At 42.8% G+C, this 15,301-nt stretch overlaps 1 protein-coding gene across 3 annotated transcripts; it reads left to right on the top strand.

Moving 5' to 3' along the window:
• Positions 1-6,548: 6,548 nt before the first annotated feature.
• Positions 6,549-15,168, top strand: LOC109981562 (mitochondrial carrier homolog 1). 3 transcript variants are annotated; one of them, XM_020630401.3, is made up of 12 exons: positions 6,554-6,812; positions 7,932-8,016; positions 8,111-8,217; positions 8,384-8,443; positions 9,354-9,411; positions 9,664-9,715; positions 10,636-10,695; positions 10,800-10,893; positions 11,985-12,032; positions 12,117-12,184; positions 13,681-13,756; positions 14,197-15,168. In XM_020630401.3, the coding sequence occupies exons 1-12, from the start codon at positions 6,660-6,662 to the stop codon at positions 14,269-14,271; spliced, it is 936 nt and encodes a 311-aa protein (XP_020486057.1). In that variant the 5' UTR covers positions 6,554-6,659; the 3' UTR covers positions 14,272-15,168. The 3 variants fall into 3 exon arrangements, with proteins under 3 accessions (XP_020486058.1, XP_020486057.1, XP_020486056.1); XM_020630400.3 differs by having other exon boundaries at positions 6,555-6,812; positions 8,381-8,443; XM_020630402.3 differs by lacking the exon at positions 13,681-13,756 and having other exon boundaries at positions 6,549-6,812; positions 8,381-8,443.
• Positions 15,169-15,301: the final 133 nt, after the last annotated feature.

Raw genomic sequence — 15,301 nt, 5'->3', positions numbered from 1 at the left:
CCGTATTAGAGCAGCAGCACCTTTATGTGCGTTGTTTATAGAGAGCAGATCAGACGAACCGGCAGGTATGAATCACACTGATCTGTGTGTTCCTGCTCTAATCCTGCATGTCTACACAGCTCGTTAAAAAAAAAATGATGCTTCAGATTCTTCAGCTGAGCCGATTTGATTTAGGATCAGGCTAATCTCTGCAGCACAAACTCTGCTCCCACCGCTAGACCGTCTTTAAAAACCTGAGCCGAGGGAACGGAAGAGATGGATCTGAAGAATGTTTGTGATGTTAGACTGTTTTGATTTACTGTTCTCTCTGTAGACTAAAGAGACAGGACAATCTCATTATCAGTTTGAACCTTTTTAACCAGCTGCTGAAAGTGAGGTGCAGGAAAGTGATTCATCAATTAAAAAACAGAGACATCTGGAGCTGGAAACAGACTCTCTCTGTGAACCCTGAGACCTGGAGATCGAAGGTTTGGTTTTTAACTTAACGACTTTGGCAGCGTGTATCATCAAATATCATGACTTTGGAGGTCCGTTCATGTGCTCATGAATCCTACATATGGTTCCAAGGAGAACATGAAGGCATGCATCCTAAGACTTCCTGATTATCACTTCTGTCTGTCTGTTTGCAGCTGTCTAACTCTCAGTCGACTCAGATCTCTGTACATGCAAGATGTGCACTCAGAGAGAAACTCCTGCTAAACATATTAGTGATGTTGTTTCTCAGTTTTTATCAGATCCAGACCCGAAGAACTCGACCCCGATGACTTCCAACACCAAAGACTTTTGACCAAACAAAACAGCCCAGGTCTCTGCTGCTGATGAGTCCGTCACATCTCGAGCATGGGGCCATCGGTACTCATTAACTAACGCCACCGCCCTCTGTCCTCGTCAGTGCGTCACCGCCCTCGCCGCGCCTGCAGGATCACGTCTCTCATCAGCCGCTCTCTGCACATGAGAGGGACATCATCAAAAAACGCTCTGCAGAACAAAGCATGCTGGGAGACGAGTCTGCAGCTCAGAGGACAAAAAAACGCTGATTGCTGCTGATTCAGACTGATATGATTTCACTGAAGTGCACAAACATAATTTAGACAGCAGAGATAGAGAGCGTACGGGAGGTGAAATGTCAGAATTAACATGTTTAATGGAGGAGGTTTGTTCGATGGAAGGAGGGAAGGAGGTTTACAAAGAAGCCAAACAGAAATGATGTTTAACCAAATTTATCTCAGCGACTTTCCTTTCCTGCAACTTAATTTAGAGTCTTGATTACTGAACAAATCTGAGACGCAGATCGTGATTCAGAGGTCTGAAGCCACAGTGAAGATAATCTCTGCTGTACTTTCACCTCTAAAATAAAACCCTCTTGAGATCATCCAACAGAAGTGCTGAAGAGAATTGATAAATTCCAGTTCAGCCGCCGCGGTCCAGAGAGTATCATTATCTCTTCATTAGGACAAACCAGAGTGTGGGTGGTAATTCTTCTACTGCAGCTCTGAAGGGAATCTGTGTCTGCAGAGATATAATAAATCAGCCGGACGGAGAAACACTCATTAGTGAGCGTTTATAGTCCGCTGTTACTCCGAGACGCTGGTGACTAATGACCTTATTCCCTCAGGACACGATAACGGTACGCTTTACCTGCTGCTTCCTGTGCGGTGTGTGATTCTGTATGAATGGATGAGTTACTTCTGATGGTCACTTTGCACAGCAGCCTCTACCATCAGGGTGTGAACGTGAAGGTGTGAAACAGCAAAAAAAAAAAAGGAGCACAATCAACCATAGTTGCACAATGTTCAGCACAATATTTCAGGTGCACGACCGCAACAGAGTTCATCTGGCTAGAGCAGCAGCGTGCAGATCCTCGTGGTAGGTGTGACCTGCGGTGTAAAAGCTCTTTGAGTAGTCAGAAGACTAGAGGAGTGCTCTACAAGCTCAAGTCCGTTTACCATTCAAGATGGCCACAAACAGGATGATCAGAACTTGAAATGCATCTACTAAAACTTCCTGAACGCGTAAACGTATCGTCAGCGTGGTGCAAACAACATTCAAGATTTTTAAAAAACGTTATTGTCTATCACATAGTGACAGAAAATTACCTTTTGTCGAGGCGCAGTAACAAAAAAACTACAAGATGTCTGTGTAGGTTCTCAGTCATCCAGGTCATGGTAAATACAAAGCTCTCCCAAAACAACTGCAACCCCAGTCAGTCCCACCTTAGAACATGTGACTCCAACAACCCACAGACGACTGGAGGAGTGGTAACGACTTAGCTAACGACTCTGATGTGAGTTATCCTTCTCCATTAGCATGCTAAATATGATCCACAGAGGCTTACATTTCTAGCTCCGTCCACCAGAGAGTTTAGAACTGAAGAAGCCTTTTAGAGGAGGAGGTGAAACATCTTCAAGATCTTCAACCAGTCCAGTTTCCTTTGGGTCAAGCTTCTGATAAACATTCACACCAAGACTCGCATTAAATCATAAAATAGCAAAAAGTTCCATAAATCTGTAAAAACACATCGTGCACAGCATGTAAACAAGTATTGTTTAGCTTACCTTTTTTTAAAATGCGTGTTGCAGTGGGAATAAAAGAGTTTCTGTAAGTTTTCTTTTTTGCTAATGTTCCTCTGAAACGGCTGCCTGAGGGGAGCAGCTGGGGGTCCTCAGTGATGCAGACTGCTTTCTGAAGTTCTGACAGTTGGATCTGGGTGGTGCTGGTGATTTTTGCTGCATGTTAAATTATACTAGCGAGTTTTTTCTTGCATTTTTTGGTGAGAAAGTTGTTCCAGGATGCGATGTTAAATATGAGGACTGATTCAATGAGTGACCGTTTCACTGCTGGTAAAATGTCCTGTCTGATGTTAATACTTGTTATCTTCCTCAGGAGAAACATGCGCTGTTGTGCTTTTTTTTATAGAGGAGCTTATTATGCATGTAGTCCATGTTGTTCCTTATAATCCAGCATGTGTTCCACAGTCAGTCTACAGTCTGATCAGTGATGGTGCAAAGTGATAAATGGACCAAACTCTCATAAAGTTCTTCCCAAATGTTGGAGCAGGATTTCACTTCTTGAGAAATGTGTTCATCATGAGAAACATTAGTAAGAGAAGAACACTGCTTTATATCAATCTGAGGTGCAGACGTTTTCATTTCACACCGCGCAGCCCGCAGGTACCATTGATGACAACGTTATCACACCTTAATACTTCAGACGTCTGAGAATATCTGAAACTCACACGCTGTTAAACTTCTCTTTACCTCGTCTGACGGGAGGAGAGCACGGACTAAAGTAACACCCAGTGCAGCTCTGCACAGGCTTCAGGCTGAGAGGTTGTGACAGTAAGTGATGTGAAATGATGAAATAAGTCAGAATGTATAACTAGTCATATAATAATAATAATTAAAAAAAATGGCTCGTTTTGAGTTTTCTTTCCCTCTTAGAAATCAATCAGCAGCGTGTAAGATACTGTGGAGGAAGACAGACATCTTTGTAGTTTTTAGTTTAATATCCTCACACAGTGGGAATAGGAAAGTGATAATGCAACTTGGGGTTAAGTGTCTTGCCCAAGGACAAATCAGACATGAAGCTGCAGGAGCTGGGAATCAAACCTCCGACCCTCCGGTTAAGAGACGCTCCTCACCCCGCCTTCTTACATAAACTCTGCTCACAGTTATGACTCATCATATGTCATTGATGTGACAGGCAAAGAAAAGAGAGCTCAGTTTAATTTGCTAATTTACAATTTGTTGACCTGCTGCCAGAGTTTGACCCGATCTGAACGTGAGGACGACCACGCTGACCCTCTGGATGAAACACATTCAGCACAAATCCATCCACAGCCCGTCTGCTCAGCCGCTCATAAAACACAACACACGCTGCATTATGAGCATCAACGCATGAACGGTTCCCCTGAGATCAATAAAAGACAGAAAGAAGACGTCAACCGAGTCAGGGGAAATCTAACCGGCTGCCGGTTTGAACGAGCAGAGGACGCTTCATTTTATTTTATGGTCAGCTGATGCTCAGAGTCCTAATGTCATTATTCTGTTTATCTAATTGACTCAGAGAGAAATCCACAGCTTCCAATACTCGCAGTCATGTTGGGATCCATAAGTTCATCAAGAGCCGGAAACGATCAACAACAATAAAGACTGAGAGGCCACTTCAAGACATCAAGACAACAAGACATCAGCAAGAAGACGCTTTTTTATTCCATGTTTGATTTTTAGTCATGATCTCTATCACGAGATAGAGAGAGCAGTCGGGACAAACTACTGGATGGATAGACATGGAAAACGGTACAACCAAAACGTTCACCTTTCATGCATAAATGATAAAAGAATAGAGTTTTATTTTTAAATTCACAATTTTGAGGAAGTTACAAAAGTGTCCACAAGCATGCAATGTTTTCATGCAGGTCCAGTCAGTGAGATGTGTAGTGAGTGAAATGATAAAGTGATCTTACTATCTGATCAGACATTAAGGAAACATGCTATGTTGAAGTGCTGGCTTCTCTGACAACAATGCAGCAGCCAGTATGTCCTCCTTCTAACTTTAGATTCTGCTACTGAATGATCTGGATTTGTTTGGACCAGAGAAGGTAGGCGCTTTTAAGATAACCCCCCCCGCCCCCCCACACGGCCGTTTTGGATGCCCCTCGGTTTTCCAGATATGAGAGCAGTTATCAGGTCAAACCAACAGGTGTTGCAGTGATGGAAGCAGGTAAGAGAAGTGGTTCAGATAGACAGCTCAATACAATGTTTTGAGTTTAGACTGCAGTACCCATTTTAAACACTAGGGGTCAGAGTTACATATTGCTCCTTTAATTTTTTTTTTTCATGTTTAAACAAAAGGTGTTGGTTAGCATACATTGAGGAGAGAAAGCTTTGGAATAGATGTCACCAGTAGTGAACAATATGCTTGAAAGGGTTAATTATCATTGGCTGAGGTTTGTGTTAGTTCACTCTGAATCATCACTTTGAGAACAAACGTCTCAGAATCGCTACAAAACACGATTATGCTCTTTGTGTCACAGCTCTTTGAAGTGAAGAAACAACATCAGAGTGTAATCAAAGTGTCAGACTGAGGAAGGAGACATGAAGACCGGCTATGTCGTGACGCCAGAGACGATTTCTTCTTAAAGCCTCGTTTTTTTACAACCACTTCATCTGTGTTAGCACGACCGCAGAGTGAGATAAACGATGAACCCAGCTTTAGTCTGTCAGCGAGAACAGAGGCAGCCAGTGAGCTGAAACCACCATCACACATCATGACAGTAAATCATCCAAACCCACAGAGTCTGCAGCTAAATCACGCCTGTGTGTGTGTGTGTGTGTGTGTGTGTGTGTGTGTGTGTGTGTGTGTGTGTGTGTGTGTGTGTGTGTGTGTGTGTGTGTGTGTCTGTGTGTGTGTGTGTGTCTGTGTGCGTGTGTGTGTGTGTGTGTGTGTGTGCGTCAGCTCTGACATCTCCGTGATGTAAATCTACATACGTGCAGATGTTTTTAACAGATCCCGGTCAAAGACTTGTTGAAGATGAACAAACAAAGACATCAGATGAGCATTAATGAAAGAGTCTCCTTGACATTTCCACCAGCGCAGCTTTCATTCTGTTTTCTCCATCAGGGAATCAAAGGACTATTTATGTATGAATCAGTGGTGCTTTATTGATTTATCTCTCTGATAATGTGTCTGTTGTTAGGTAGCTCAGTCCACAGACATCTTTCATTCATGACAATACCCAGATTTTAAAAGAAAAACTGGTTCTTGGGCTCTTGATGTGTTTGGTCACACTGGACAATGTTTCCTTCTTTCCGTCTGATCATATAGTAAGGTCACTTTATCATTTCACTCACTACACATGATTGATGATGATACACTGATTGATCATTTAAGAACATAAAATACACAACTGGAAATCAGAGATGGGGCCAAAATTCCCCTAAAATACAGAAACATAAGATATTGTAGAATCTAAAGATATAAGTTTCTTTGACCCTGAGTTGGAACCACATACACCGAGGTTGGGTTCCTCTCTAAGGAGTAGTTGCAGATGGCTCAAATCCTCACAGGATGTTCATTTACTTTTTTATTTTAATTCTTTTTTTAAATAAATAATAAATCAGTCTGGATTGTTGCAGGTGACATCCTGGTTGCTCAAATCAAGGTTTTAATCCAAACTTGTTGCACACCAGTCCGGTTGCATCCTAATGATAAAACAGCTGCACACGGGGCCATCTACAGTCTGACAGCACCACCTAGTGGATATCTAATGTAATTATCTGATATGAAATAAAAATGAAACTGGAAGTATTAAATCTTATGACTTTCTTATCGTTGTATGTTGTAATTTTGAAAAGAAACATTTTGAGATTTGTCACATCCCAAACAAAATAAATCTAACATGCGCATGCGTCCATATGCCAAAACTCCGTCCATGTCCATCAAGTGATTGAATGCTGCTATTTGTAGTGTGTAGTGTACCGCTGGGTTTTATCCATAGGTTTTATCTAGCTCTTACCTCCGCTGACGTCGAGACTTTTATTCTGAAATTCAGACCGGAAGTTGTTTAAGTAGCATATGTAGCATACTAGCTTGACGTTAGCCGGTGGTGAACGTGATGAACCGTGTTTCTCCTTCACGGTGATTTAAAAAAAATAAAGATGGAATCGTCTGAAAGCCCGTCCGGTGAGGTGGCCGGTGATGAGCAGGAAGCTACACCGACCCCAATGGATGTGGACACGGCGGTGTTCGTGCTGGGAGCCGGGGTGACGGCCATCACTCACCCGCTGCTCTACGTCAAGCTGCTCATACAGGTACAGCGGCTAATGCAGCTAGCTAGACAACAACAACAAACAGGGAGGTGTTTTTACTCTGCTGCTCTGTTTGCTTTGGAGTTTCTTCATCCCTGAGGACACGCTGGGACCCAGGGGGAGGGGGGGGGGGGCTGTGAGGGACCAGGAGGAGGCAAGGCAGCCTGAGAGGTGGAGAAACAGATAGAAGGAGTTTCATTAGAGAAGAAATGAGGCAGAGTGGACACACTGGTCACCTTACTGGAAGTTGTTATTGAACAAAATGTTTTCTATGGATTAAAATGAATTTAATGTGAATTACATTGTTTATTTATGTCAAATAACTACATTTTCAACTATTACAGACAAAATATATGAATACTGAACTTAGTTATGTACAGTGTCAGGTGTTGGTGCTGCAGAGGCATGTCCAGAGGGGGGGCCTGGGGATCCCCTTGAAATCTGATTGGCCTTCCCCAAATCCAGATCCCTTTTTTTTATTCCATACTTCATTAAAGGCTTTATATGTGATTTTTTTGATCCAGCAGATGTCGCCCTTGAGCACCAGCATGAAACCGAAACAACTCGCTCTGCATTGTTGTGTTAGCATGCTAATGCTAGCGATCTTTATTATGCTCGTATCTTCACACTGCATGTAAATTTACCTGAAATGAGCGTGATCTAGAAACACAGTTAAGCAGTGAGTACAGTATGTTATTCTTCTTTTCTCTAGTCCCTCAATTAAACAACTTTTATACACGAGGGGAGGAGTCAGCCGGCCGTCCCGGCGATGTAAACAAAGTGAAGATAGGACTCTGAAAGCATCACAGACAGTGGGACTCGGGTGTTACACCCATTGTAGACAGTCATGACTCACAGAGTTATTTTCAGAGGATATACTTGATTTATATTATATTTAAGTGTGAAAAATCACATATAAAGCCTTTAAACCCTGAGGGGAAATTCTGCTTTTCCACTTTCTTATTGAGAGACATGTTTCTCGCACACCTGCACAAACAGGACGTTGTCAGAGTGAGGCTGCTACACAGTAAGCTCATTAGTGTTAGTTCTTCTAGTATTTTATTAAAGTTTAAAATCATGATATCAGGACGAACCTCATGGTGTTCTGTCTGTCGTTTCCAGGTGGGTCATGAACCTCTTCCTCCGACTGTGGGCACGACCATGTTTGGACGGAGAGTCTTATACCTGCCCGGCTTCTTCTCCTACGGTGAGCGTCAACTTATTATTACCTGTAGCCTCATTGGTTCACTGCACCATTATTACGTTATAAAGGTGTTGACAGGAGATACATTTATTTTCAGCACAGCACATTGTACAGGTGGACGGAAAGAGAGGACTCTTCCGCGGCCTCTCGCCTCGGATTGTGTCCAGCACCATCTCGACCGTGGTCAGGTGCAAAGTCAAACAGGTGAAACTAACAAGGCATGTCCCCGTGCAAACTAACATGCTAACACCTGTTTCCACCAAGCGGTCCGGTTTGGTTCCTCTTACAACCACATTAAGAAAACATGAACTATTCCTTTAGGAATGATTTAGTAAGAAGTTAAAATAATGACTGTTGTTTTATTCAGCAGGTAGAGCGTCGGTCTAAGAAAGGCGGCGTGCAGACTTCACTCGGGAAGGTTTTCCAAGAGGTGAGAGATCAGACAATGTGAAATCTGAATATGACGACTTCTTTCATTAACCATCGCACTGAACTGGTACGATTAACGCTGAGGTCAGAGTACATGGTCACTGTGTCCATCACAGAGCCATACATTCGTGCTGTGACTTAACCATCTGAGAGCCGCAATGCATTCTGGGTGCTCCGGCATCATACTTTAAAGGTCACATATTACCCAAAATCCACTTCCCCATGTTCCTCTAACTCTAATATGTGTCTCTAGTCTGTCTACAAACCCCCCAATGATGAGAAAAGTCCATCCTCTCCATCTTCTGCCTGCTCCACTTTTCAGAAAATGTGTGTTCAAACAGGCCGTTTGGAGATTTTCCCTTCATGACATCACAAAGGGCAGTAGCCCCTCCCCCAGGTGGGTGACACTCCCACAGCTAGGTGTTTGTTCTGCCCTCTTAGTCTGCCTTCTCACCGTAAACAATAGGACATGGAGCGAGAAAGCACCGAGTACACCCAAGACCTTCCAGAGAGGGGGCGTGGTCAGACACAGCTCATTTACATATTTAAAGGTACAGACACAGAAACAGCCTTTTCTGGGCAGGGCTGAAATAGAGGGGTTTATAGGCATGATCAAATACTGGATCAGAGTGGATTTAGAGTAAGAAACTTCACAGACATGTTTTGAGGAGCTCTGAGACTTATTTAAACTTCTTAAAAGGAAGATAGTATGTGACCTTTAAACTAATCCACCCAATCTAGTACACATCCGGGCACTCATGTGACGTCATGTTTAGTACATTTAGACTGATAGACTGCCATTCTCACTGGCACTTTTATTCAGTTGCTGTTGCCTAACTACATACATTTAAATTCTTTCTACGTTTATATTATTACCTGTAAGTACCTGGATGTCATTGTTCTCTCTTCAGACCTCACAGGAGATGATCATTCAGTGCCTGTCCAGAGTAGCGACTCATCCTTTTCATGGTATGTCCGTTAAGTTTATTCCCCTCGAACATTAATTCATCTTGTCAGAAGTGAAACCTTCTAAATCATTGCACTCGCAGTCAAACTCTTCTTCTACTCCTTCTTCAAAGTGACCCACCCCCCTTTCTGTAAACCTCATGGAGGATTTCTAACACTCAGTAACATGGACATGGATTAACATAACGTTTGACATCAAAACAGTGATAGTGGAGTGTTCATCTGGTTGTTCACCTGTTCTGTCTCCTTTCACAGTCATGTCAGTGCGATGTATGGCCCAGTTTGTCGGCAGAGAGGTCAAGTACGGGTAAGACGATGATTTAAGTACTCTCTTTAACAACATCACTTCACTTATATACTTCTATAGTAACTCTGCTGTTGAGATCTTAACAGCCCTTTCTGCTATTACACACCTTTTATTGAAAACTACTGCAAATATATGTTATATAGAGGGGAGAGGAAATTACCGTATGTTAAGAAATATTTATACATCTACAGTCAGACGAGAAACTGTATCAAAACTAAAGTCTTAGGGATTATGACTTGAACAATATCTCCATTTGAACGACTCTTAAACATTTGATTTGGCGGAAAAAATGCGTTAAATACTGAGAAAAAGTCAAAGGTACAAGACTGTGTACATAATTATCACCCAGAGTCAATGAACTACACATCCCACAATGCATTGCGAATGATCCCCTCTTAAATGTAACTTTAGTCGTTGTTCTGCTGCTTAACAAGATGAGTACATTTACTGTTAGCTTACTTACTAGCTAGACTTCTAGCTAAACAGAGGGACAGAAGGATGGGAAACATTGCCATGGTAACAGCGTGCTCCACCAATCAGAGACGTCGCTGTGACACTATGATCGTGGGTAGTGTAGTTCTATCCCCTGACATCGTGAATAAATCATGTTTCTCTTAAAACGAGGTTGATATCATTTGAACTTGTGTCTCCTACAGGAGCAGACACCATCGTCTCACGCTCAGGTAGCTCGTGGTCAGTCTACCTGTAGATGGTTATGACATCATGACTAATAATCAAATCCTCTATGGAGAAAATTAACAGGACTTTTACTTAATGGGCCTCACTGTTGAGACTGTTCTTCTTCGTTGGTAATTCTTCACTTTATGTAACAGATCCATGAATGGCGGCGGTGAAAGAGAAAACGCGTGTAGATAACGCTTCACACTGATGATAACGGAGTGTGTGTGTGGCTCTTTCAGGGGGATGTTCGGCTGCATGGTCAAGATTTTTAAAGAGGAAGGAGTCGCCGGGTTCTACGTGTGAGTCCTCTTAACACGCTGGAGACATTTGAAATGTGATGAGCGTCTTCATTCTGAGCCGTGTTATTGTGTGTGTGTGCGTGCGTGCGTGTGTGTGTGTGCAGAGGGATCGTTCCTCACGTGTTGGGAGAAGTCCTCTTCCTGTGGTGCTGTAACCTCCTCGCTCACTTCATCAACACCTACGCCGTGGACGAAAGTGTGAGTGCAGAGGAGCGAGAAAGATTCAACGTTTGTCTTTAATGAAACTCTGAAGAGGCTTTTCAGACATGACGCTGTGTGTGCTGTGCGCCGCTGTCGAGCACGTTCACTTTAACCACCCGAGCAGCACCTGAATGCAGCATGAGTCCAACTTCCCTGAGCTCTAGTTTAGACATCGGAAAGAGAGCTCTAGTTTGTAAAGATGTCCAACAGTTTGGGCGTACCAGGCGTGTTTCAAACAGCAGCAGAAATGTACGCTCGTTATAGAGCTGCAGCTCCTGGACGAGACTAAACTCTCCAGCACTTCCTGTCGGGTGCTGAGGATTTCATGAAGCCACGCCCTCTCTTTTTCGTCTCTGCTCGTCTCCTCCTCCTCAGCAGAACAAAGATCAGAGCTTTCTACTGAATGAACTTCCAGACTCCATTGGCTCTGCAGAGTCCCTCTGCACCTTTAAGAAAAAGCTAAAGACCCAGCTCTTTCATGAATACCTACTAACTTAATGATGATGGTCTCCGTATTATTGATGATGATGATGGTTGTCACGATGGTTTTTGTTTGATAAAGATGACTTATAAGGTGGTTTCTATACTGATTAGAGCTCTCAAGAACTGCGGTCAATGTTGTGCTTTGCCTCTGGTCACTTCCTGTCAGCACCTCTGTGTCCAATCAGACTCAAAGCTGATCGTTTGCTCTTACTGACGTTGTCCCCTTTTTTCTAGATCCTTGCTTGTGTTGTACTTACTCTCTGATGTTACTCGCTTTGGATAAAATTGTCTGCTAAGTGAATTGTAGAATTCTACTGAATAGAGGACAGATACAAACATGCTGTGTATCCAAACAGTATTTATTTTTCTGACTATTGTTTCGGTTACCTAGCAACAGGCTGCGTTGCTTTGTGCTCGTGTGCGCTCCCTTTCTACTCTGCAGCGAGCGCAGCGCACACCACGTCCTATCTGAAAGGCCCTTGACGGGGAAAGATTTGCTGTTGATGTCAATGTTTACAAATGATTCAAACTACCGTTTTAGACTGTTAGTAACAGTAAACATCCTGTGACATGCAGATCAACAGAGTTCACTTTGTGTGTTTCAGTTCAGTCAGGCGTCTGCGGTGAGAAGCTACACTAAGTTTGTGATGGGAGTAAGTTCACCCCTCAGACTGTTTGGGTTACATATTGACCTCCTGCGGCTTTAAATTCTTCACTAACGGCGTTCTTTTCTGCAGATTGCTGTGAGTGTTCTGACGTATCCGTTCATGCTGGTGGCCGATCTCATGACGGTCAACAACTGTGGGTGAGTGATAGGGGTGCAATTAAATAATAATCGGTTACAAAAAAAATGTAATCGATCATTGTTTTGTTGTCCACATTTTTGTAAAGCTTCTTGTTGCATTGTGGGTTCTAGGATAGGTCTAATTCAAAACAGAAAAAAAGGAGCATGAGCACAAAAAGAAAATAGATGACAAACAAAGCGCTGATAAAGGCTCTGTGCTGAAACGCGTCCGTTGTTGATCCGTACGCTGCTACCCTAACAAAAATATCCCTTTACTTAACCCCCCTATGAATTCACAATGAACAAAAAGTCCCAAACAAATGAAATATGCAATATGATCTACGGAAGTTCAATTCAAATTGTCTTTTTAGTCCACAGAAAAAGAAGGACTTTCACTTTGCAATTACCGCTTTACTCCGCTAAACCAATGACGTTTGATCATCCAGGACAGAGCAGCATAACTAGATGTTTTCCTTTATTTTGGAATTTTAGATGATTATTCTTTTAATAACTACAAAATGGAACAACCTTATAGGGAGACAGAGCTCAAAGTGGACAGACGAGCGAGATTGAGCGAGTGTGTCATTATGCACAGAGGACAGAGGAAAGATGAAACAGACAGATACTTAAATCATTCACCTGTTCTATTGTAACTTCATTAACCAGAGTAAAGTGTGCTCTACACTGCAGACTGTAGTCTTTGTTAACAGAATGTTGCTGTCAAAACAGCTTCAACGTGCGATGAGTGTGAATTGATGTACGTCCGCTCGCCACACTGCACTAAATATAATAAAGTGTTAAAACGGTCATAACACGTCTGTGTGAATTTTTATTTGAGGTTTGCTGTCTGTTTAAGTAAGAAATGTCGTATCATGCTGTACCCAAGCACGATTAAAAAATAAAAATAAAATAGATGCGCGGACGCCCGCAACATCGGAGAACAACACAGAACATGACAGCTACTTTGTGTCTTATATTGTGTCATGTTAGTCAGATACAAACTCTGGATTTCTCCAGAATGAAGGCTGTCAGTGTTGTTTACCCGCATGCTTGTGCTCGTGCATGAAGTGTACCGTGCTGAAGCACACCTCTCTGAAGTGTGCCAAAGCCAAGGAAGTGTACCGTGCCTGAGTACGATACAGAGCGGTCACACTGGTCAAATGAACTGGACTTTAGGGTTGAAGCGTGCTTGAGCACGGTACGGATGGCCAGTGTGACCGCGCCCTAACAATTATTAAAATCCCGAAGATTCAAATTAATCAACAGATACATTCGGCATCGCGTCATAGTTGGGGGCGGGGCCTCCTGTGGGGGAAAAGAATCACAGAAAAAAAAAGAACTACAGAACGATTACTCGAGTACTCCCTTTAACAATGGGAAGGGTAATCGATTAGAGAAAATTTTGCATTTCTGCACCCCTAGTGAGTGATGATCAGGAACATTTTTTTAATGTTGGGACAGTTTGTGTTCAGTCCAGTCTACACACATAATGTGGGGTCATGGTTTTGTGTCGTCAGTTTGGCTGCAGGTCTTCCTCCTCGCTCTCCCGTCTTCAACTCGTGGCTGCACTGCTGGAATCACCTGAGCCAGAAGGTAACGAATCGCATGAAGGTGTAGGAAACGAATCTGGTGTTTATGAGAGCAGTCACTTCCTGCTTACCAGAGTGACCACGCCCCCATTTAGGTGAAACATAATAAGTTGAACTTTTAGAGGTCGACCATGTTGTATCCCCGTACTTAGTCTTTAGCCTTTACAAAGTGAAAATATACAACAGCGCTGACGTCATGACGCCTAAATGTTGATCCCGCAGACGTATGTGATGGCGACCCAGTCTGTGGATTCACGCTGTGTTTTGGCATTGCAGGAGCTCCACACACACACACTGCTAAAGTGTCTTCAGCAGCAGTTACACAAGGCTTCTATTTTTGCCGGATCTTTTGATTCTTTAAATCAGAAAGCTTTTTTAGAAACATATTTATGATGGAGGTTGTCATTTTAACGGATCATGTAAAGTCTGTTTGTGTCCCCTCAGGGTCACCTCTTCAGAGGATCCAGCTTCTTTTTCCGCCGGGTGCCCGTGAGCTCCCTGCCCCCCATCGAGGACTGACATCATCACTTCCTGGGATGTTCTTCCTCATCCTGCTCAGAAACGTTTTCCAAAGACTCATCCTGCAGAGACGCAGCTCATGAAGGGCCAACAAAGTGTTTGTTTTGTTTTTAGGCGAGGCGTTTCTCTTAATTCATCAGCTCAGAAAAAAGTGTTGACCGCGCGCTGTGAGGCTGCAGCTGAGGCTCATGGGTAATGCAGTCATTCAGCCTGAGAAGAAAAAAAAATCTCAAAGTGGAATCATTTCCAAAAACGCCTTTTTCTCAAGTCTTATTTCTGTTTCTGTGTGGAGATAAGTGGAGTTAGGGCGCACTCACACTCGCCCAGTTGTCACCTCTTCCAACCGTGGCAGGGCAAAGGAAGTGAGGACCAGAGCACTAGCCAGAAGAACTGGACTTCAAGGTTGAAGTGTGCTTGGTACGGATTACCTCGTGTGAGTGCGCCCTTAAATCCAAACTAATATCAGTCACCTGGACTGAACAAGTGTGTGTGAAACATCTGGATGTTTTTTGTTTGGCATAAATATATATAAATTTATATTTATATGAATGTAAAAGATCCCTGGAATAATACTTCAAATCTTACATAAGATGTGAAAAAAAATGTAACATGATCTTAAAGAAGTGAAAACAGTGTTCTTTTTTTAAATATAGATTTTCTTCTTTTAAAATATTTTTTTATTCTGTTGTTGTACGCAGTCCGTGTCGCGTTGAAATGTGTCCCCAGAGGACGAGTTAAAAGCCATAAACATGAACGTGTCTTTGTCGAGTGGTGACGTTTGTATCTGTTTGTCTGAACTGAAGGCCCGTGATGTTTTCATGTTCAGGTTTGAGTCTGTTTGAGTCTTGTGTTATTTTATTTCTCGGTTTGGAAGTCGATTAAAAATCTTTGCTTCCATTCATGTCGTCAATGATTATGTTTTCATACTTTAATTCTCAGATGGGGGCTGCACAGTGGTGCAGTATTTCGAGCTGTTACGTTCCTGGTTTGAATCCCCGTCTGACAGGAGCCTCTCTGTGTGGAGTTTGCA

This window comes from Labrus bergylta, chromosome 12, assembly GCF_963930695.1.
Source record: "Labrus bergylta chromosome 12, fLabBer1.1, whole genome shotgun sequence".
Lineage (NCBI taxonomy): Eukaryota > Metazoa > Chordata > Actinopteri > Labriformes > Labridae > Labrus > Labrus bergylta.
This window is presented reverse-complemented; position numbering and strand designations above follow the sequence as displayed.